Genomic DNA, 22,642 nt, shown 5'->3' with positions numbered 1-22,642 from the left:
AAAGGTTTAGTGAACTGGATCTGAGATTTGATTCAGGCATATTATCAAAATGAGCATACACTATTCTCTCTCTAAGATGAAAAGGAAGAGAGATCTCGCCAGATAATCCTTCTTCTTTTACAGTGAGGCTTCATCACATTACAACACTTACAGCATTGCACCTGCCCCGAGGCAGCTGCACCGCTGTAGAGCTCATGGTGGTGATGTTCTAAGCTGATGGGAGAGAGTAAAACTGATGGAGAGTAAAACTCAGCAGGGTTTGCTGACAGCTAGCCGAGAGACTACCCTGCCAAATCAATCTAGAGGATTAGCTCAGACAAGAGACTTTTACTTGTCACTTAAAGTCAGATACTCTATTTTTCTATGAAACTTTTGGGTTTTGTGGCTTTTCTGTCTGTGTCTCTGTTAAATATAATAACAAATATGGATGTGATTGCAGAATACTACGTTGTCTCTATATATCTGGTAGAGATTTAAAAACAATTTATAGAATTTACAAATTACTGTAATGAGTCCATAAAAATAGTACCTGTCCTTTACCCAAAGAAGAAGATTAAGGCCCAGACTTTCAGAATTGTGAACAAGTTCTATGCTCAAAAATGCATGAGTCTAATCATCACTTACAATTGTGATTCCACACACAAACCTGATAATTTTGTGCACAAATGTAAAAATGCATTTTTGCATATGCAGTGATGAAACTTGGGCCAATCTAATTGAGTCACATAGGCCATCAATATAATTGTCAGTGAATTATGAGATGCAACAACCACAAAAAAGGATGCATTTTTGTTTTAAAGGAAACTGTGTATGAGAACTGGACTCAGCTGTTACATATTGTAGATATAGACAAAGAAACAAGTCTGTGTCAGTAGGTCAAAGAGTCCATGTTTCTGGTACCTGGGGATCATTCAGAATTTCCACAATCCATCTCTTCTATGAGAACTGCTTGTTGGAGGTCTGTTACCTAGCATCAAGACTGTTGAGAGTGTCCTTTGAGTGTTTCTAAGCTGTAAGTAAACAAGGCTGTAATGATTCAGACAAACAGTTCATGCCACAGGATAATTCTGCAACCACGGTGCATAATGACTGAGGTGTCAGACCCTGACTATACCTTGACTTTGGAAGCCAAGCTTTCAGTTACAGTATGTGATAAAAGAAAGAGGGATAAGGGAAGATTTAAGAATGCTAAACCTTAATTTATGACTGAAGAATCTCTGAGTCCTATGGAGTAAAAGTAGTGACTAACTTGCAAGCTGTATGTAATTCTGAAAGCATTCCCCCTAGATGATTTGTGGTTTAGACACAATACCGCTGTTAAGCACTGTATTGAACTCACTGATTGGACACTTTCAAAACAATGATCTAGAACCATGCACCCTTGTGAAAGGAAAGCTGGCTGGCTGGCAGCATCTTCACATGCTGTTGGAATTTTAATTATAAGGGAATCTGAGAGGCCTTCTGCATCTCAGGTGAGAATGATCAAGTCATACTTGTCAATTGCAAGTTGAATCTAAGGGCTATCAGAGGTGCTTATATTAAACTTGGTACAGAAGAATCAATTTATTCTCTAAATGGAGCCCAATGGCTTTCAATCGTTGTTCTAAAACTGATACCGTCAGACCGTGAGGGAGAAAGATAAACAGAACTATTCTTGTCTGCTCTTGAGGGTTTGAGAGTTCAACAAATTGCTACAAAGTGTCACCAATGCACCCAGCACATTTCAGCATTTAATAGAGAAATGCCTGGAGACATGTATTTCATTGAAATACTCTTATACCAGGCTACTGGCTTGTGTTTTCCAAAACTTTACAGAAATACAACAGCAGGCTATTGAAGGTCTTAAATAAACTGAAAGCGTATAGCTTGAAACTGTCTCCAGAAGAATCAGTCCTATGCCTATTATGGGTCCTGATGGGATATAGTTACTGGATAGATAAGATCAGTACCATGAAAGAATAGCCATCTGCTATAAATGTACAGAACTGAAATGCTGCTTAGGTTTCACAGGCTGCCATCACCATTTTACTGAGGGTATATCAAAGATAACCTGACCATTAAACCAGTAGACAGAGGGCTATCTTCTACCAAAAATAGAGGGAAAGAACTACAAGAGGCCTCAAAAGGTAGCCCCAAGTGACTGTAACAGGTCTCTTGAAAAGTGATGGACAAAGTAATATCTGGAAGGTTTTGAATGCTTAACAGAAGTCAATCCAAGACCTGTCTTGGTACCTGCTAATCAAAAACTGCTATATGTCCTTTACTGCAGTGTTTCCCAAAATAGGGCCACTGCTTGTTCAGGGAAAGCCCCGGCGGGCCAGGCCGGTTTATTTACCTGCTGCGTCCGCAGGTTCGGCCAATCGCGGCTCCCACTGGCCGCGGTTTGCTGCTGCAGGCCAATGGGGGCTGCGGGAAGCGGCGCGGGCCGAGGGACGTACTGGCCGCTCTACTGGAATACTTACAGGATATGGAGTAGCTCTCTATCAAAAGTAAGACAGACAACTATTAGTTATGGCAGGGAGCAAGGGATTAGTGAAGCAAGGGATTAGTGAAAAGTGAAAACATTATCTTGATTATTAGCTAGAATCTTTATCTTTAAAATGGGCTGTTGTGGGAAACTTTCACAATTATTTATATAGTAGTCAATCTAGTATCTTCACTGGCAATAACCATTCAATTTATATGCTTCCCAATGCAAAATGAGATACAATGGGACATTATTGGCCAGCTGCCGTATCAATTTATATTTTTCAGATCAAGTGTAGAGTGAGGAACATTAACTGAGATATCAATGGTATTTCAAGGCAACCTTGAGAGTCCTCAGCAGAGCACTATCATCATTAGCCAAAAGAGCAGAGGACGGATTAATTTAGGCAGTGTTTCCATAGTGGAATTGAAAGTTGTCACATTTTCAGAGGGTGCTATAACCACTCTGTCAACATCTGCTATGGGATTTTTGCCATTTGAGAGAGCTACAATGTCTGCTGCTTTCCTTGTTGTCTCAGTTGCAATGAGTCCTGCCCAATGGTTTTGGTTCTTGGCCACATTCTGTTCCAGGCATGACTCCTAAACACTTTTTTCAAGGTCACAGGGAAGACTCATCTGTAAACAGTCATTCAGTTTACAAAAACAGAAAGATTGCCTATTGCAAAGTAAAGTAATTCTGAGCTTCAAGAAGTCAAGTTATTCCTTAGAGAGTGGAACAAACTAGAGATAATAGGCAGAATACTTTATGGACAGTATACAGTTCAGGGTAGAATGCACTACCAATTAGTTCTGCCAGTGATTTGCATATCAAATATGTTCCGTTTACAAGTAAAAAGATGGTATTTCTGGCTGCCAACTTTGCAAATTTACCTAGGATATGGTAGTCAAGCTAGTTTTCTTTCTCACAATCATTTGTCATTAAGCTTCTGCAGTCTAGATCATGCATTGAACATTACTTGTGCAGCCTCATTTTCTTCAGTGGATTTACACAGGAATAGCTGGCATGTAAACAATTCTATTGTCATTGTACAAGAAGGAATATATTCTTTCTTCTAACAATCATTTGTCATTAAGCTTCTGCAGTCTAGATCATGCACTGAACATTACTTGTTCAGCCTCATTTTCTTCAGTGGATTTACACAGGAATAGCTGGCATGTAAACAATTCTATTGTCATTGTACAAGAAGGAATATAATCTAACTCAGTCTTTTGTAGCTGTGTTGGAACAAACAGTAAATAATTTTAGTCACCAAAGTAAGTAGTGTGACTTTGAATAGAGTACACATAAGGAGAAGACCTGTTGAGCAAGAAGTTGCTATTTTAACTTTTCAAGTAGAACTTGAATAATAATCTCTACAATTACATTATTGCATTTGAAATAAAACTGACATACACACTGGGGAAAATATAACTATAAACACAATGCCATTTATGAGTGTTTGGATTATTGAACATTTTGTCCTGAAGTTTAATAGTCTTCAGATCAAAGTCTGAGGATGATTGGCATGATGTTATAGTTTGTGTGTACCTTCCAAAAGCCAGATTTCTCATAAATGCCTTCAGCTCATAATCTATGTGCAAGTGTCTGTAATTAGTGAGCAAGTCAGGTAATAATTAACATATGACTATGGTGAGGATTTGGAAAGTGAAGAGGGAAGATATGGTACTAGAGTTAAAACTGCACTTGAGTTAGTGAAGTGTTCATGTTAGCATCCTGGATAACATTTTTAAAATGTTCATCGACTTTCTGTTGGGAAAAAGTACTGCCTTCTCCCCCTGCACTGGGAGGAGACAATGCCCACAGAATAATGAAATTAAGCATGTGCGGGTTTATTCAGTAGAAATTAAACATGAATCTATAAAAGTCACATAAATCCAAATGTCAGGTCTCCAACTGTACAAGTTTGGCCCCAATAGGCTTCTTGCTAACTAATAGGATTTTGGGTGTTGCCAGTATAAATTCCTTTTCACAGAGCTCTTTTATTGTTGAATCCTTTTTTGTTTCTTTTTTCTTTCAGGTCTCTCGGTATTAACTATGTGGCTGGTGCTGTTGCTTCCTTGCAGTGTTTCACTGAGGCTCGCCAGATACACCTAGAGACCCCAAAACTGCTGGGAAACCTCAGTATTAAGAGGCCTCCGTGGAAGCAGGTTAAACAGGTTGTTGTCTTCACAATCTTTTGGAGGCTGTGAGAGGCCCTGCTTTGATATTTTCAGGCTCCCTCAATAGTTGTTAACTGTAAGCAGCAGAGTCTGTTTTCAGCTCATCTGTGTTATAAAGGGCACTAAAATATCACACTTCATTATGTGCTGCATAGGAGTTTCTGTTTCATAGATGTTCTGTTTTACCAGGCAATCCTTTTAACTGGTTTGATGCTGAAAAAAAGATAGGGAACTGCACATAACTGTAAACTCTGAGTTGTCCTTAAGTATTTTCTTTAGGTTTCTAGAAAATTATGATGTTATGATCCCTGAAACAGGTAGTGGCCATAGAGGAACCAGATGTTTACTAGGACTGAACCAAGGGACCCTTGAGTGAGTGCACACAGTTATTATTTATATTATTGTCACAGTATATAAAGGCTTAACCTGGTTGGGGCTCATCGTGCTGTAAAACTGGCCCTGCCCCAAAGAGCTAACAACTTAAAAATTCTAGCCAAAATTGCCAACAATCAGCCCAGATCTATGACTGGTTTCAGGGTATTGAAGTCTGTATTTGATGCTCTCCACTTCTGCATCCATGCAGCCACATGTCACCCTTAGAAGTCTTGGAAGCAGGTCACCTGGCCCAAGCACAGGGATGTACAGGCTTACTGCCTTCCTCCTTCAAAGACAGAAAGTGTGAAACAGTGGATGGAGTGCCCTGGGTGATTAAGCTTATTTCTTGGAGGTCAGATTTCATAGAATTTTTAGTAGAACCCAAACTTACAAATAAATCTGAAGGCCCTGTGCTCATCCATGTGAACTGAATATTGAAGGTTTAGATTCATGGAACCCACATCAGCTGACCCTTTTAGAGTCCATTCATTTGTAGTATCTATGGCCATAGGGGAGTCAGACCTGGTTTCTCATTTTGTTTTTTGAGCAGCATTCATCCTGGCCAGTGATGATGTACATGTGGGTGTTGTTTGATGGTTTGGGTTGATTGGGTTTTGCATGTTTTCTTTTGCCTTTTTTAAACATGTACACAAAATAAAAATGGTATGCAGTAAGCTGATTGCATGCATATACAATCTGAATACAGAGAGAGAGAGCAGAAGGAAAACACTATCAGTATGTCAACCTTTCTGGATTTTGAGGATGGCCAGGTACTATATAATTAGCAACTATACTCTCATTTTCGGCTGTGCAAGCCCTCTGAAATCAGTGGGGTGTCTGTTGTTCAGGTGGAATTGAAAAATCATGAAATCATCATAGCATCTTGCGGGCGCTCTCTCTCTCTCTCTCTCTCAATTAAATGAATTTTAATGTCCAATACTGGACATAAACTATTGCTACCTGCAAAATGATTAGTGGGTTTGCCTAAACAGTCACAATACTACCAGTTCGCTTGGTAAGGAACTTAGTGTATGAAATGCATTACTATTGCCTTGTAGAGAACTGGAGTTTAAAATGCAGTTCTCTCTCTTTGCTGCCAAGGCATGTTTGGAAGTACCCTACTTAGCTATTTGATGTGAATGTTACATTACAGAGTCTAGAAAAGCCTGTTTTTGTAGCCCTACCAGCCATGATCTGGCATGCAGTATTTTTCCTTTTAAGGGCATATGTTTTAATAGTGTTGTTGTTGGACAAGTTCTTTCAACCCTTTCCTGGTATATATATCTCTTACTATTCACATAGATCATGGTTAGTTTGCACTGTAAAATATCATCTGTCTCTTCGCTATTTGGACAAATGGACAATCTGGACAATGCTTTCCTCTCTTGTGGCATTCTGAAGGGTTTGACCAAAACCCAAGAGTAAGAGATTCACAGCAGATTAAACTAGTTCTCTTACTTCCTGAATCAGAATTAAGAGCAGTCTCAGTAGGTTCCAAACTACACACAACTATGGCACTGTTGCAGCTGGCATCTGTAGAAATCAGCTGATCAGGCTTTTTGTTTCTTTAAGAGAATATTCCAAATGTTAAGAAATAATAAATTCATTCTTATCCTTATTCCAAGATTAGTTGGAACAGTCTGTCTCTGTTAGAGGTTGTTAACTTCCATCAACACAGCCTAGGCTAGTGAAATTTACCATGCACATTAATTTAGCTTTTGCTCTATTAAAGCACTAGCTGTAGAGTTTCCTCAGGTTATGTTATGTAATATACTGCATGTTGTTTAATAAAAACTGGCTGTTGCCTTAGTTTATAGGTGCAATATAACTAAAAAAAGGAGGGCACTGGAAATTAGAATACCAAAAACCAATTCAATATTATCTTCTTTTATATGGAAGATTCTGTTATACCACCATAGTTTCTCTATTAAATGAGCAAGGACATGTTCCTAATTCTACTGAGATACTTTTATCATGATGAAAATTCTCAGTGTCTTGCTAATTGATCAAAAATCATTTGATTTTCAACATCTACTCAGGAATTTACCTTCTGAGTCTTGGCAATTAAAAGTAAGATATGCTCCTAGTTAAATCACATTTATGGAAATATTTTCATGCTATGCAAAAGGGAGCAGCCCTGGTTTATTCCTTTGCTTCAGCTGCTTTATGCTGTTCTCAGGGGTGCCAAGTAGCTAGAAGGCTAGCTCAGCCTGCTCCCTCAGAATCCCCAGGGACTGGTTCCAGCCCCCGCAACTCACACTGGCTGGCACCATGGCTAAATTGCTGCAGTTCTCCAGTGACTTCATAACTGTTGGAAAGTCTCCATAGGCAGACAGGTGTAATTTAGACCAGCTCAGAGGCCAGCCAAGGACTGGGGAGCTGCAAAGGTGGCACATAGCCACTCCTCTCTCCCTCCCATCCCTCCTTACCTCTGGGTCTACTCTGCAAGCAGCTTGTCCAAAGCAGAGAATATAATCTAATGCTGAATTTAAGTATGTTAACAAATTCTGGAAGAAGAATTTGGGCTTTACTGGGTTCATATACTGAAAAAGGTTAAACTGGATTGTACTAGCTGCTCCTCATCTCCACTGGAAAAAATTGTGTGAGATTGTATTCTTGGCTTGCTAGAGTCTTTATTTATAGGCTTTATTTATATGTAGGGTACTTCTATTATTTTAACTCAACAGCATCTTAAAACAATTGTTTCTCCACTGACCTCCTGGAAAGTTACACCAAGCATGGCTGGCATTAGACTTGCTAGGGCCCAGGGCAGAAAGCAGAAGTGCCACCACCCTTAGCTTCTCAGTGCCCCCTATGGTGTGAGGGGCCCCGGGCAAGTGCCCTCCTTGTTACCCCTAACACCGGCCCTGGTTTTTATATGCAGAAAACCAGTCGCTGTGGCACAGCTGGGCTGTGGAGTTTTTATAGCATGGCGGGGTAGCCTCAGAAAGAAAAAGATTGAAAATTCCCGATCTCGACATCCCATGACGGCTTTGCCAGATGGACTTGTTTGAGCTATTTTAAACAAACTTAGTTTTTTAATTTTAACATCAAATGATCACTATTCATTTTGTATACACTTGCTCTAATTACTTTGCCCTCAGTTTTATTGTCTATTTTGGGACTCACAGTTTGTTAATTTATTTGTGCCACAAACGAATCTGTTGTAGAACCTTGTAAATTTATTAAGAGACTCAAACAAAATACTCTGCTTCTGCATCATCGTCAGAGCTTTGTCCTGCAGCAATATACATGTGAATGTCTTTTGCTTTTGTGTTTCTGCAATTTGTACTGCATGGAGCACACTTATGCAAAATGGCTGTTTTTATTGTATCATGACACTGCAACTCATGTGCTGGATACATTTGTGCCATGTTATGATTGACCCTGCATTTATTTCAAACAGATCTGGTTTCTGCCATTTCTTTACCCTTGTATTTTAGCTTCACATCTTTTGGTATGCATTTTTAATTAGATGAACTTCAGTTCTTACACTGCTTGCCAGCCACTTCATTTAGCAAGCACAGTTTTTAGTAGTCCTGCAAATATCCACTGTTCTTTAAAAGTCTAGTCTATTTCTTGTTATATCACCAATCTGTTAAATATTCAGATTCACAGACTTACCTTTATTACTTACACTGACCATTACATTACAAATCTAACATCCAGCAGTTCATTTTTTATAAAGAAAATTTACCTTCCATAAATATCTTGGTGTAGTTCACGGTATTCTTGAACATTTTAATTACTTTGTACAGCAGTTTCCAGTACTTTACATGCTCCCACTGGAATTTATTTGTAGATTTCTAGTGCCTCTGTGTCTGCAACATGCAGTAGTGTGGAAGATTTCACCCTCTCCTGACTTCTCTGTAATATAAATTTTTGTGGGGGGATATAGGGAAGCTGTGCAATAATTTTCTCCAGTTTTCTACCAAATTCCTTACTAAACCAAAGGGATTCAGGTGGATTCATTTTCTCAAAAGAAAACAATACCCTTTAGTTAAATAGTTACTCACTATACACCTGTCTAATGTGTTTGTAGCTAAGTGCAGTGCATGAATGTATAGTCCAGGCACCCACAAGCCAATGAATCTACCACTATTCAAACCAGGGGTAGGGAAACTTTTTGACCCAAGGGCCACAGCTGGTTATGGAAATTGTATGGCGGGCCACGAATGCTCATGAAATTGGGGGTTGGAGTGTGGGAGGGGGTGAGGGCTCCGTCTGGGGGTGCAGGCTCTGGGGTGGGGCTGGGAATGAGGGTTGAGGGTGCAGGAAGGTGCTCTGGGCTGGGACCGAGAGGTTTGGAGGCAGGAAGGGGATCAGGGCTGAGGCAGGGGGTTTGGGTTTGGGAGGGGGTCAGGGTTGCAGGCTCCAGGCGGCGCTTACCTCAAGAAGCTCCCAGAAGCAGCGGCATGTTCCCCCTCTGGCTCCTACGTGGAGGTGTGGCCAGGCAGCTCTTCGTGCTGCCCCATCCGCAAGCGCCACCCCCGCAGCTCCCATTGGCCGTGGTTCCTGGCCAATCGGAGCTGTGGGGACGGAGCTTGGGGCAGGGGCACCGTGCGGAGCTTTCAGGAGCTCTTGCCACTTCCAGGAGCCACACGGCGTCCCAGACCCCACTTCCCAGCGGGACCCTGAGGGCCAGATCAGGGCTGGATGCAGCTCCCAGGCAGTAGTTTGCCCACCACTGGTCCAAACCATGCTTCAAGAACTGAATTTGCTTGTCAAATTCAGGTAGACCTGAAAATTGGTTTCAGAATGATAAAGTTCTAGTTCTCTCAGGACAGGATAAAATGTTATGCATTTGTCTAGAAATAAATGGCTTTGCTATGTCTACACTTACAGTGGCATGTAGAGTACAGGTGCTACACTCCCAGTTAGCATAGGTGCAAATAGCAATGTAGAAGGCAGGGCACTGCTTAGGTGAGTAGAGTAAAAACACATCAGAACCTTAAGGAATATACCCTACACAGTTCTCCATATGCTTGAGCAGCACATCCCACATCTACACTGCTATTTTTATCAGTAGTGTGACAGTGTCCCACTGCCAGAGCCCTTTCCCCTATGCAGTGGGAAAGGCTCTAGTAGGCAGAGGGCAGCCGGGAGCTGCCAGAGCCTTTCCCCACTACAGTTAAGTGTAGAGAAGGCATGTGATTTGAGTCCTCCTGTAAGGTAAAGCTGCTATATGGACAATGGTACCCTACTTGTGAACTAACCCTCTATGGATTTGTGACAGAATTACTCTGGAGGGCAATTTTATGAACGTGTACCACCGTCGGCACTTTGCGATACTATTTCTTTGACAGATTTCCCTTAATGATGTAACTAAGTTAGCTTTATGCCATGTAATATAAACTCTTCAGTTAAGGTTTGATTATGTGCTATAACTACAAAGTGTAATGATTAACCTAAAGCAGCTCTAAAATAGTTACCTTACTCTCATTAACTGGAGCTAGTGACTTCTGTTTGGTCTCAGAGTTTCACAATTCAGCTACTATTCACTCACAAATGTTGTTAAATGTGAATAATGTTTGACTTTTTTGCTACTAATGTCACAGTGGCTGGTCATAGTTTATGAAAAGAAAAATAGGAACAAGTTTAAAATGCGGTACGTGTACCAGAGAATTACTGAGGTTGGTCTGTAGTATGTTGTTGATTTATCTAGTAGAGCCTCATACAGTGGCTGGCTAGCAGTAGCATTTACTGTTTGGGGAGCTTTACAATTACCAATTCAGTCTCACAACACTCCTTGAGGAATTAAGTATTATCTCTGTTATATCTGTGGGAAACAGATGCACAGCAAGGTTAAGTAACTTGCCCAGGGCACAAAACCAGGCAATTATCGAGCTGCAGTTGAACTGGAGTTCCTGTGTCACAGACTCGTATGTGTATTATTCACTAGATCCCAATGCCTCTCTTCAGTACTTCAGAATGCTGTGCAAATATTATGCATTCGTTGAATGCTGGTGCGGTACTTAGGTTGCACAAGGGAAACTGAGAAAACACAGCAGCAGAACTGAGACAAGAGCTTGTTGACATGGGGACCAATTAATCCAGATATCCTTCATCATAGAGTTTAAGACTGGAAAGGACTACCAGAACATCTTGTCTGACCTCCTGTATATCACACCACCAACACCCCCAGCAACCACACATTAAGCCTAACAGCCACAATTAGATCAAAGTATTATAGCCCCTAGGAGACTGGACTATTATGTGTCACAGAACCGAGGAGAGAAAAAAAAGAGAGAGATCACTTGCTAGAGTAGCAGCTTGGTAAAGAGTAGGCAGTAGTGGAAGATGCAGAGATGCTAAAATTAACTTAGGTTAAGAACTAGCAGGGGTGACAGCCCAAGCCTATGTTAGATGTAGGGCATGTGGAGGCAAGGAATAGTAGACAGCAGTGAAAAGGTCATGTATTTGCTGTGAGCTAACTTTTGATGGGAGAGCAAGTTGGGGTCAGGTTGAGTAGAGCGGAAATGACTCCATAGCCCAGTTAGGGTTGCCAACTTTCTAATCGCACAAAATCAAAAACCCCTTCTCCAAGGCCCCACCTCCACTCACTCCATCCCCCGCTCCCTCCGTCGCTCGCTCTCCCCCACCCTCACTCACTTTCAATGAGCTGGGGCAGGGGGTTGGTGTGTGTGTGGGGTGAGGGCTCTGGCTGGGAGTACAGGCTCTGGGGTGTGGTCGGAGATGAGGGGTTTGAGGTGCAGGGGGGGCGGCTCCAGGCTGGGGCAGGGGTGTGTGTGTGGGGAGTGAAGACTCCGGCTGGGGGTGCAGGCTCTGGGACGGGCCCGAGGGGTTCAGAGTGCGGGGGGGGGCGGGCTCTGGCTGGGGGGGTGGGCTCTGGGGTGGGGCTGGGGATAAGGGGTTTGGGATGCAGGAGGGGTCTCTAAGATGGAGCAGGGGATTGAGGTGCGGGGGGGGATGAGGCTCTGGCTGGGGGTGTGGGCTCTGGGGTAGGGCCGGGGATAAGGGGGTTGCGGTGAAGGAGGGGGCTGGGACAGGGTGTTGGGGCTGTGGGCTCTGGGAGGGAGTTTGGGTGTGGGGGGGGACTCCGGGCTGGGGTGCAGGAGAGAGTTCTGGCAGCGGGGTCCCGGTGGTGCTTACCGCAGCTCCTGGGAAGCGGCCACCAGGTCCCTGCAGCCCCTAGACGCATGAGTGGCTGGGGAGGATCCACACACTGCCTTCTTGCCCACAGGCGCCCCTTCCCCCGTGCAGCTCCCATTGGTCACGGTTCCCAGCCAATGAGAGCTGCAGAGCCAGCCCTCAGGGAGGGGACAGTGTGCAGAGCCTCCCTGGCTGCCCATGCATCTAGGGGCCACAAAGACTTGGTGGCTGCTTCTGGGAGCCGCGCGGAGCTAGTGCAGGCAGGGAGCCTGCCTTAGCCCCAGGCCCCCGCTGCGCCCCCGACCGAACTTTTAATGGCCCGGTCAGCACGCCGGGGCCCTTTTCAACCAGGCATTCTGGTCGAAAACCGGATGCCTGGCAGCCCTAAGCCCAGTGGTTAGAGCCACCATCTGGGAGGTGGGAGGAGACCTGGGGTCCAGACCCCTGCACCAACCACTCTTTCACTATTTATCCAAACGGAACTGTTTTAATGGGAGAGCCTCAGGGAGCCCTACATCAGAATATCCCACAGCTGAGGGGCTAGAGAACTTTCCTGAAAGGTGGGAGTCACCTGTTCAAATCTTTTCTCTCCCGCTGACAGAGAGGTGGGAATTAAATCTAGTGTCCCACATCCCAGGCAAGTGGTCTAATCACTGGGCCAAAAATTACAAGGTGGGCAACTCCTCCTCCAGCCAGTACTTGAATGGGACCCAGTCCAATAGGTGCCTTCTGAGCACACTTACAGGATTAGGCCTCACATGCAGTTTAGGCAGCTGAATGCCTGTCTTCCCCCTGGTTCATGGATCACATGGGGGCTTAGTCAGGAGACACAGGTGAGTCGCATCATACGCGCATTTAATTTACGTGAATTCGACTATACGCGCTCGGCAAAAAAAAAAAGAAAAATAACAAGATACCTGTAAATAGTGTGGGTGATTCCACCCACCATTCCACTCAATGGGCGTATGCCCCAGAGTGAGTGTGAGATGGGAGACGTGAATCTGCTGTTCCCTCAGTCAGTCTCAGTTCCCACGTGCTTCTCATAGTGTGAGCATCTCGCCGTGCTGAGTGTGATTCTAGTGTTTAAAGATACGTATTTTTCATACAACATGGCCCTTAAACACAAGCCAACTACTTCATCTGGTGCTCAACTGAAGAAACAGCGATCTGTTCCAACGCTGGAGGAAAAACTGGCTGTGTTGGGCTTATTGAGAGATGGTATGTCGGTCTCCAACATGGCATGTAAATATGGCCGCAACGAATCTAGCATCTGTGCCATCAAGATTCGAGAGAGAGAAATTCGTCAAGCCATGGCATCAGGTGCTCCAATAACTGCTACAGTGACGAACCAGGTGCGTGATAAGACTTTAGTGAAGACTGAAAAGGCTTAAACTTATGGCTGGAAGTCATGAACCGCAAACATGTGCCTATCGATGGCAACACTTTGCGAGAAAAGGCTCTTAGCCTCTACGCGCTGTTCATACCTCCTGACGAAGAGGGACAGCCTTCTGATGAGAAGGAATTGAAAGCCAGCCAAGGTTGGCTTAACAGTTTTAGGAACCGCTTCAACCTCACAAACATGCAGACTACTGGTGAAGCTGCATCTGCCAATGAAGAATGATTTAATTTCTGAATACGATCCCTCTATGGAACGAAGCCTCAAAATCACACGTCGTATTACAGACGATTTGAGACCGTATCAAGAAATGTTTGAGCAGCTCAAGAGACAACAGCGACAGTTGCCGATCACCATGTTTTTCAAGGAAAAACAACCAGCAGCAGATGAGCCTACGCAATCAACTTCTCGAGCTGAACCAGAGCCCACCACTTGGTCTACGACTCGCTCTCCATCACCCAAGCTCTCCGTCACCTCCGTCTCCTGGATCGACATCAAGCCCTGATGACCCCCTGTAATTAAAAATACAGTACTGTAAAATTATATTTTGCATATGTACTCTTTATTATATACTGTATATTACTGTATACATTATGAATTTATACATATTACTGTACAGGGTTGTATACACAAAACCAAACACAGTATACTGTACTTTCTGGGTGATTTAACGGACTTTCAAGGGTAATTTTGACTGTATGCAATTGTAGCCTTACGCGCTGACTTTAGAACCTAACCCCCATGTCAGATGCGACACCACTGTAGGCATCTGAACCCCTAGAGAGAGAGGCAGCAGTGTACATGCCCAAAGCTGAAACATCGGTCCCCAGAGAACTTTTACTTTGAAAAATTTAGGCATCTACAGGATTTGGCTGGAGTTTTGTGGATTGCAGTAGAGCCAAAACTGAGATGTAGATGCCTAAAACAGGGGTATATATAGGCATCTAAGAGAGAACTAGAACTTTATTAACTAAGGGCTTGCTCCTGAAAAGTTCTGAGCACTCTGCAGACTTCAGTGGGAGTTGAGGGAGCTCATCAACTTGCAGGATAGAGGCCACACTACACAGGACTACCCTGAGAAATCATGATTAGTTAATGAACCAATCAGAACATGCCAAATTGCTTAAAACCTAACTGGTTTTGAGGAAAGTGAATGTAAAATCAAAATATCTGCTAAACTGAGCCCACTCCTCTCATTTTTCGCATGTGTAAACTTTTTAAAAGCCCATACTGATATTTCTCACTTTTAAAAAATATTGCTCCTAAACTGAGAGTTTGTATTCTAACTTTAATGCTTGGGCAGATCTTTGATCTATGGTGTAGGGTGGGTTATAATATCAAAACTAGTAAACTTTAATTACTGAGTTATACTGGTGGCATCCACTTAGCTGATGCTGTGCAAGGGTGTGAGCTTATTCCTATGTTTATACTGGTTGATTGGCCTCATTTCTTGCTGTTACAGTTTAAACAATGTTTTATGCATTTGTTCAAAGGTTCAAACAGAGCATCTGAAAATAAACAAAAAGGGTAAGAAGAGTTAGTTCATTTGAAGTCCAGTATTGCCAGATGAGGTGGTGAAATGTGATTTATTTTTATTCTGGATTTCCACTGTATTAGACAATACAAAGAAAAATGAAGTCTGTATTCTTAAGCAACTTAGCTTGATATATTTTTGCACAATGAGTGAAAGAGCCATAATTATTAGCTCTTATGTAAATCAATGTTCTGCTATTAACATATATAAGTTTAGGTTCCACCTTGTCAGTGACATAGGATGAAGGAGATTATTTTTCATGCCACATTGACTTCAACAAGATTTCATCGGGTCATAAAGAATGGTTACTTACTTGTACAGTAACTGTTCTTTGAGATGTGTTGAGCACATATACATTCCACTGCCGGTGTGTGTGTGCCCAGTGCACTTAAATTGGAGACTTTTTAGCAGTCTAGGCACCCCTTCACTAGGCAGCACATGCACCCCTGCTCTCCTTGTGCTCTCAGGTGATGCCATAAAACAGACAGATCCACCGCTTCTCTCTCTTCTCTTTCACATCTCTGTATATAATGTCCTAAGTAACAGGGAAGGTGAGAGAGCCATGGAACATATATGTGCACAACATATCTCAAGGAACAACAGATACTTCAGTGATTGTGCATATATACATTCCTTTACAAGTGACTTACCAGCAGTTCCCTTACAAGTAGAGGGACTTTGGCTCATGTGACACTGACTTGCCAAAGTTGGCATCGTCACAAGAGCCTTAAGTGATGGCATAATGACTGGAGAAGCTATGTACAGATGACCATTTGGCTGCTTTGCAGGTGTCAGCTATTAGGATATTGCTCAGAAAGGCTGATGAAGTGGACTGAGCCCTGGTGGAGCAAGACGTTATTCTCCGTAGAGGACACACTTTTAGCAGGATGGTAGCAGAGCATAATGCAGTCAGAAATCGAATGTGAGATATGCTGAGCTGATACTGATTGACCCTTAATTCTCTCAGTGTGTGCTACAAAAAGCCTGGAAGAAGTTCTGAAGGACCTAGCATGATCCAGATAGTACACAAAACTCTATGAACATCCAAGATAAGAAGTTTTTCTTTAGCTTTGGAAGAATGTAGTTTTAGGAAAAATACCAGAAGATTAATAGTTTGGTTCAGATGGAAAACTAACACAATCTTAGACATAAACTTAGGGTATGATCTATGCCCCAAAAATGCTGTCTTCATAGATAATAAAAGTAGAGAGGTTGTAGCAATGGGTTCAGAGGTGGAGGTGTCGGAATACTGATGAAGTGATTGGTGCCGGCCTAACAGGTTGGAGAATTGGTGATGGTGCTGAGTACACCAATAATGCCGATGACTCTAAATGCTCCTATGCTATGGAGGGAGCCAGTGGTGCTGATCATGCTGATAGTGCTGAAAACACTGGAGTTCCCTTAAATGAAGCCAGCTGCAGCGAAGGAGAGTCTGATAGGGAAAGGCAGAGAAGATACCTTGCCAACAAGAGCACCTGCAACAAGAGCAACAGGTAAGTTCATTGGTGCCAGTGGAGCTGAGATAGACTGGATTAGCTGGAAAGGAGAAGAGGGACCCACTAATGGTGAAGATACTGATCTCAAAAGTGCAGAAGGAGCCAGAGTTGATGGTGCTGCCTCAGACAGAGCTGGTGAATGTTTAGATTTGTGACGCCTCAAACTGGTATCTGAAGATTACTAGAAGATTTTTTTAGGAGACGTCTGAGACTTCACAGACTTGTTAGCATTGGAAAGCTTAGAGTGCTTCAAAGAGGCTGATGATGAGGGCAACGGGTGACATCACTTACCAGCTGTGTGCCTCAAATGAGGGGCAGATGGAGGGCACTCCTCATCAGTCTAAATCTGCTGCTTCATGGGTAGGGCTCAGTTCTGATGCAGGATGCATCGCTTCTTTCATGAAGTGAACTTTGAGGTGGACATCCCTCTGTTTTTTAGTCCTGGTGGGGGAAAAGGTACAAATGGAGCATTATCCTTCACATGGCCCTCAGCAAGACAAACCAAGCAGCTCTTGTACCGATTCGTGACAGGCATAGCAGCCGTGCCCTGTGACACACTGCTTAAAGCCTGGGGATTTTTTCATAATATCCTCCGGGTAACTACTAAAACCATAAGTAACTACACTGCACTAAATACGATAACTGTGTATACTAAAGAGTTTTGAAATACTGGCTAACCAAAGCAAATGCTATCAGGAGCACCAAATCTCACTATGCACAATGAGAAAACTGAGAAGGAGGCTGCAGACCACCCCTTTTATATACCCTTGCCATGGAGAAAGAGGAGAGCAGGCGTCCATGCACCATCTAGTGGTGCTGCTGGCAAAAGTCTCCAATTCAAGTCCATTGGGCCTACATACACCTACAGTGGACTATATATGTGCACAATCACTGGAAGAAGAGCTAGCAGGATCCAATTTCCATTGAAGACAGAGGAAAGACATGTGACTTTGGATCAGGCCCTTGGTGTCTGGGTCTCTTCTTAATGGAATATTTTTCTAAACTTCAGTGCACAATTTGTACTGAAATTGTACTGAATTTGGATTGCCACTATGCAATCAATATACAATTCTAGTCAGAGACTTCTTCAGCATTTCCATACATTTTGACCTCTTTAGAGGTAGAGACATGGAAAGCACCTGGAAATTCCTGTGGAACTACTCGCCTGGGGTGTCACATGATCAGTACTGAAGTTTGCAGTGTAGAATGAGATCAAAATCAAGAGTAGTTTAGCTGTAGAAGTGGGGAAGGAAAACGACTACTTTAAATATTTGGTTTATGCAAAATTTAAATTTTGCTATTTCTATTGCCAAAGAATTATGAATTATGTTGTTTGAGTCTTTTCTATCCTATAGACATCCAGATTTTTATAACTGTGCACAAAAATGCATCTGGCATGTGTGTTTGTGAAATTACCATAAGTACGTGCATATCTGCAGTGTTGTATACGCAGATCGCCAGTTACCCATTTAGCTGGACATTTGAACTTGTATGTTTAAAAATGTGGTCCTAATATTCTTTGCATTCCTTGAAACCACCTGAATTTATTTTTGCCTGTTGTCTGAAAAATGACAGCATGGTGTATGATTAAGATGTTAATGCTGGTTAACACTGTGATATCAGGCTTCTCCGCTAACTTGTAGCTCTCATAAATATAAAGGGAAGGGTAAACCCCTTTAAAATCCCTCCTGGCCAGAGGAAAAACCCTTTCGCCTGTAAAGGGTTAAGAAGCTAAAGGTAACCTCGCTGGCACCTGACCAAAATGACCAATGGGGAGACAAGATACTTTCAAAAGCTGAGAGGAGGGAGAAAAACAAAGGGTCTGTGTCTGTCTGTGTGATGCTTTTGCCGGGGACAGAAATGGAGTCTTAGAACTTAGTAAGTAATCTAGCTAGGTATGTGTTATGTATTTTCTTTAAATGGCTGAGAAAATAGCTGTGCTGAATAGAATGACTATTCCTGTCTGTGTGTCTTTTTTGTAACTTAATGTTTTGCCTAGAGGGATTCTCTATGTTTTGAATCTAATTACCCTGTAAGGTATCTACCATCCTGATTTTACAGAGGTGATTCCTTTACTTCTATTAAAAGTCTTCTTGTAAGGAAACTGAATGCGTTTTCATTGTTCTAAGATCCAAGGGTTTGGGTCTGTGGTCACCTATGCAAATTGGTGAGGATTTTTACCAAACCTTCCCCAGGAAGTGGGGTGCAAGGATTGGGAGGATTTTGGGGGGAAAGACGTGTCCAAACTCCATTTTTTTCAGGAACCCACATAAAGTTTGGTGGTGGCAGTGGAAATCCAAGGGCAAAGGGTAAAATTAATTTGTACCTTGGGGAAGTTTTAACCTAAGCTGGTAAAGATAAGCTTAGGAGGTTTTCATGCAGGTCCCCACATCTGTACCCTAGAGTTCAGAGTGGGGAAGGAACCTTGACAGTAGCCTTTGGCCTGCTCTATGCTACAGTTAGGTCAACTCAAGGCAGTTTACATCAACCTAACTATGTATGTGTCTACAGTAAAATTTTGCTCCCACCAACATAACTGCTATGCTACACCAACTTAATAACTCCACTTCCATGAGAGGTGTAGACTCAATGTCAATGTAATTAGGTTGACCCAGTGTCAATGGAGACACTGCATTGCTTACCTTGACTGTTACTGGCTTTCAGAAGCCATCCCACAATGCCTCACACTGACAGTGCAATTGATACAAGTGCTCCTGGTGAGGACATGTACCGCCAACACAAGGAGTAAAGCGTAGACACGCACAGGTGATGTAATTACTACGGCGGCTGTATGATTATGTAAATTAGGTCAACTTATTTTTGTAGTGTAGACGTGGCCTTATACTCTAAACAGATTGTTACTGAATGGATTTTCATCCTTGTCTCCATCAATTCACATTCTATTGTGGCCCCACAATTTAGCAGAATTGATCAATTCAGCTTTACACAGTTTTACAGAATTTAGCGGTCCTGTGCATCAGCTACTAAATAACGCTGCGTATTTGCCATGCTGCCATTTATGTAGTAAACTTCTTACGATTAAAAGATGAGATGCTGAGCGTGGAGCTAACTTTTCAAAGAAGCGCACAATACCTTTTGCGTTCCCAAGACCCTCCTATAAGTCTGAACATTTGACAAGTGTACCCCTATGTGCCTGTTTGCACTTACAATCATCCAGTTTGCACGCACGTGACTTCATGGGTACACTCTTGTAAGCCTGCTGGGGTGAAGACCGTCTTTTTGTTCTGTGTTTGTGTAGCACCTCACACAGGTGCTCCAGTAATACAAATAATAAATAACATTCACTTTATACTCCTTTAAAAATTGACTCAGTAGGTCAAAATTATTCTCTTCTACATTTACATATAGTTGAAGAAAGCATGCTGAGCAATCTTTGGTTGCCAGTGGTTTGGAACTGGAACAAAGAGAGTGAAACTGCTCAGAACTGTGGTTTAATGACAAATCTGTAAGGGGATTTTCTACTTTCATGAGCACCAACCTCCCTCATGTTATTTGTAGAAAACATATATAATAATGGAGGGATGCTTTGTGTTTTTCTTCTTCCAGCAATAGAAATGCCAGCAGCAAAAGCACTGTATCATGTAATCATTTAAACAAGCTATCATCTGTGCTAGTGATGTTCTCCTACCCAGCTACTCAGCCACACTATCAGAGACTCGTTCACCTGCACATCCACCAATGTGATATATGCCATCATGTGCCAGCAATGCCCCTCTGCCAAGTACATTGGTCAAACTGGACAGTCTCTACGTAAAAGAATAAATGGACACAAATCAGATGTCAAGAATTATAACATTCATAAACCAGTCGGAGAACACTTCAATCTCTCTGGTCACGCAATCACAGACATGAAAGTTGTGATATTACAACAAAAAAACTTCAAATCCAGACTCCAGGGAGAAACTGTTGAATTGGAATTCATTTGCAAATTTGATACAATTAACTTAGGTTACCTTGCATAATGACTTAGCCACTCCCAGTCTCTATTCAAGCCTATTTCCCCTTGTTTTTTCCTACCCCCGCCCCCAGACGTTCTTGTTAAACCCTGGATTTATGCTGGAAATGGCCCACCTTGATTATCATACACATTGTAAGGAGAGTGGTCACTTTAGATAAGCTATTACCAGCAGGAGAATGGGTTTGTGTGTGTGTGTGTGTGGGGGGGGGGTGGTGAGAAAACCTGGATTTGTGCTGGAAATGGCCCAACTTGATTATCATACATATTGTAAGGAGAGGGATCACTTTAGATAAGCTATTAGCAGCAGGAGAGTGGGGTGGGGGGAGGTATTTTTTCATGCTTTGTGTGTATATAAAAAGATCTTCTACACTTTCCACAGTATGCATCCGATGAAGTGAGCTGTAGCTCACGAAAGCTCATGCTCAAATAAATTGGTTAATCTCTAAGGTGCCACAAGGACTCCTTTTTTTAGATAATCCCTGGTGTGCTAGGGCTAAAGCCTGTCCCTCAGTAAAGGAAGATTTCATAGGAGAGCAGGATCAGGGGGGGCTGCTGGGAAGCGGGGAAATGGGGGGGAGGGGAGCAGTTCAATTCCCTATGCTCAGTTCTTTGCCCCCTTGGCTTCAGTTGTCATCATGTAATTACATCGCCCATGGGGCGGCTCTAACCCAGCGCTGCTTCCACCGCTGACCTGTGTGGTCCCCCCGGCCCTGCTCCCGACTTCAGTGCCCGGCAGCGGGCTTGGGCTCCTGCACCGCGTCTCAGAGCCCGGGAAGGGAAGCTGGGTGCCCCGCGCCTTGCCGGCCCTGCTCAGTCTGGTGGGAGCTGGGCTGAGCCTCCCCCCCCATCACACACCGCCCAGGGCGCCCCCGATCATCGCCCACCCCCAGCTGCTCACACCTCCTCCGCAAGGGTTAAAAGCAAGACGTCAAGGGCAGCCAGCGCCGAGCCCCTGCCCCACCCCGCTCCCATGTGATCGCAACGCCCGCCGCCGCCTCGCGTGCTCGCTCTGCTCCGCTCCGTCCTGCACCGGCTGGGCAGCTGCAGCCTCCGCCCCAGCGCTCCTCTGCTCGGCCGAGCGCAGCTCCCCGGAGTCTGGACTCTCCCGCCCCGCGCGCTGCGAAGCCTGAAGATGGCGGCTTATAAACTCCTTGGCAGGCTGAGCCCCGGCATCTCCGCTCGGGGAGCTCGCAGGGGGGGCGCCCCGGCGCTGCGGGCAGCCCAAGCCAAGGTAAGGAGCGCGGCGGGCCGGGGGGGCAAGCAGAGAAAGTCCCCCAGCTCTGAGCGAGTCCTGGTTGTGCTGGCCTCTGTCCACAGCAGGAGTGCGTCCCATTGACCGTGCCCTGCAGCGACCTTGTGAATTGCCTTCATCGATGGCCTGTTTCCCCGCTTTCCGCCTCGCTGCATAGCCACGGGCTCCGCGCCGCCGCCTCCCCGCCCTGGCTACGTTGTAGCTGCTGTCAGATTCGGCTACAAAATGGCACGTTTCAGCTCTGCCCGGCCTGAGAAGCGCATCTGGAGAGTCCTTCAGCCCAGCCAGAGGGCGGCGTGTGGGGCTGACCTTGGGGAGGGAAATCTCTGACTTTAGGATCCTGCCCTCTTTACTTTTCATAGCCAGCATTCAGGCCTTCCCGTTTCTTCATCAGATCCGTTCTTGCGTTAAGTGGGTGCCTGTTTTGGTCTGTAATGTGCACAGTGCAAAACAGCATCTTGTAAGATGCAGTGTCCTCCCTCCAGCTAGGTCACTGTGTTGGATCAGAAAAGAAGGGAAACTGGCCTCATCAGGGTGTTATGATTAACTGATAATGAGCTAGTTGTTCAGGACTTGTGCTATTGTCTTTGGGTAAGACAAGATGTGACTTTTTTAATACACCTGTGAACAAATTCTTGGATATTTCCTCAGCCCCAGAATGGCCTCTTCTGCTGCGAGAGGCTTCTTACTAAGCAATATAGATGAAAACACTAGTCTCTTTATATTGCTAGCTAAAATGTATTAAAGGGGAAATGAACTACTTTCATCATGCCCTTTGGTAGCTTTTAAATTACTTGGTTTTAATAAATGGTGTGCCTCGCACAATAGGATATGGAAGATGGGGTCTGAT

The 22,642-nt window shown here is 43.7% G+C and overlaps 1 protein-coding gene and 1 long non-coding RNA gene across 5 annotated transcripts in view; one reads left to right on the top strand and one right to left on the bottom strand.

The window, feature by feature from the left end:
• Window positions 1-780: 780 nt before the first annotated feature.
• On the bottom strand, window positions 781-22,215 carry LOC140911238 (uncharacterized). 3 transcript variants are annotated; one of them, XR_012158873.1, is made up of 4 exons: window positions 21,441-22,215; window positions 16,853-20,328; window positions 13,053-14,043; window positions 781-1,010 (listed from the first exon to the last, which is right to left on the bottom strand). It is a non-coding gene; the product is annotated as an uncharacterized lncRNA (long non-coding RNA). The 3 variants fall into 3 exon arrangements; XR_012158872.1 differs by lacking the exon at window positions 781-1,010 and adding an exon at window positions 4,316-4,860; XR_012158871.1 differs by lacking the exon at window positions 781-1,010 and having other exon boundaries at window positions 12,479-14,043.
• OXCT1 (3-oxoacid CoA-transferase 1) overlaps window positions 21,479-22,642 on the top strand; it is a 125,892-nt gene continuing 124,728 nt past the window's right edge. Inside the window, exon 1 of one of the 2 annotated variants that reach the window (XM_073343852.1) lies at window positions 21,479-21,771. In XM_073343852.1, coding sequence (XP_073199953.1) covers window positions 21,673-21,771 — 99 coding nt within the window. In that variant the 5' untranslated portion in view covers window positions 21,479-21,672. The remainder of the gene's footprint in view (window positions 21,772-22,642) is intronic. The other variant, XM_073343853.1, reaches the window with a different exon arrangement.

Source organism: Lepidochelys kempii, chromosome 5 (assembly GCF_965140265.1).
Source record: "Lepidochelys kempii isolate rLepKem1 chromosome 5, rLepKem1.hap2, whole genome shotgun sequence".
Classification (NCBI taxonomy): Eukaryota; Metazoa; Chordata; order Testudines; family Cheloniidae; genus Lepidochelys; species Lepidochelys kempii.
This window is presented reverse-complemented; position numbering and strand designations above follow the sequence as displayed.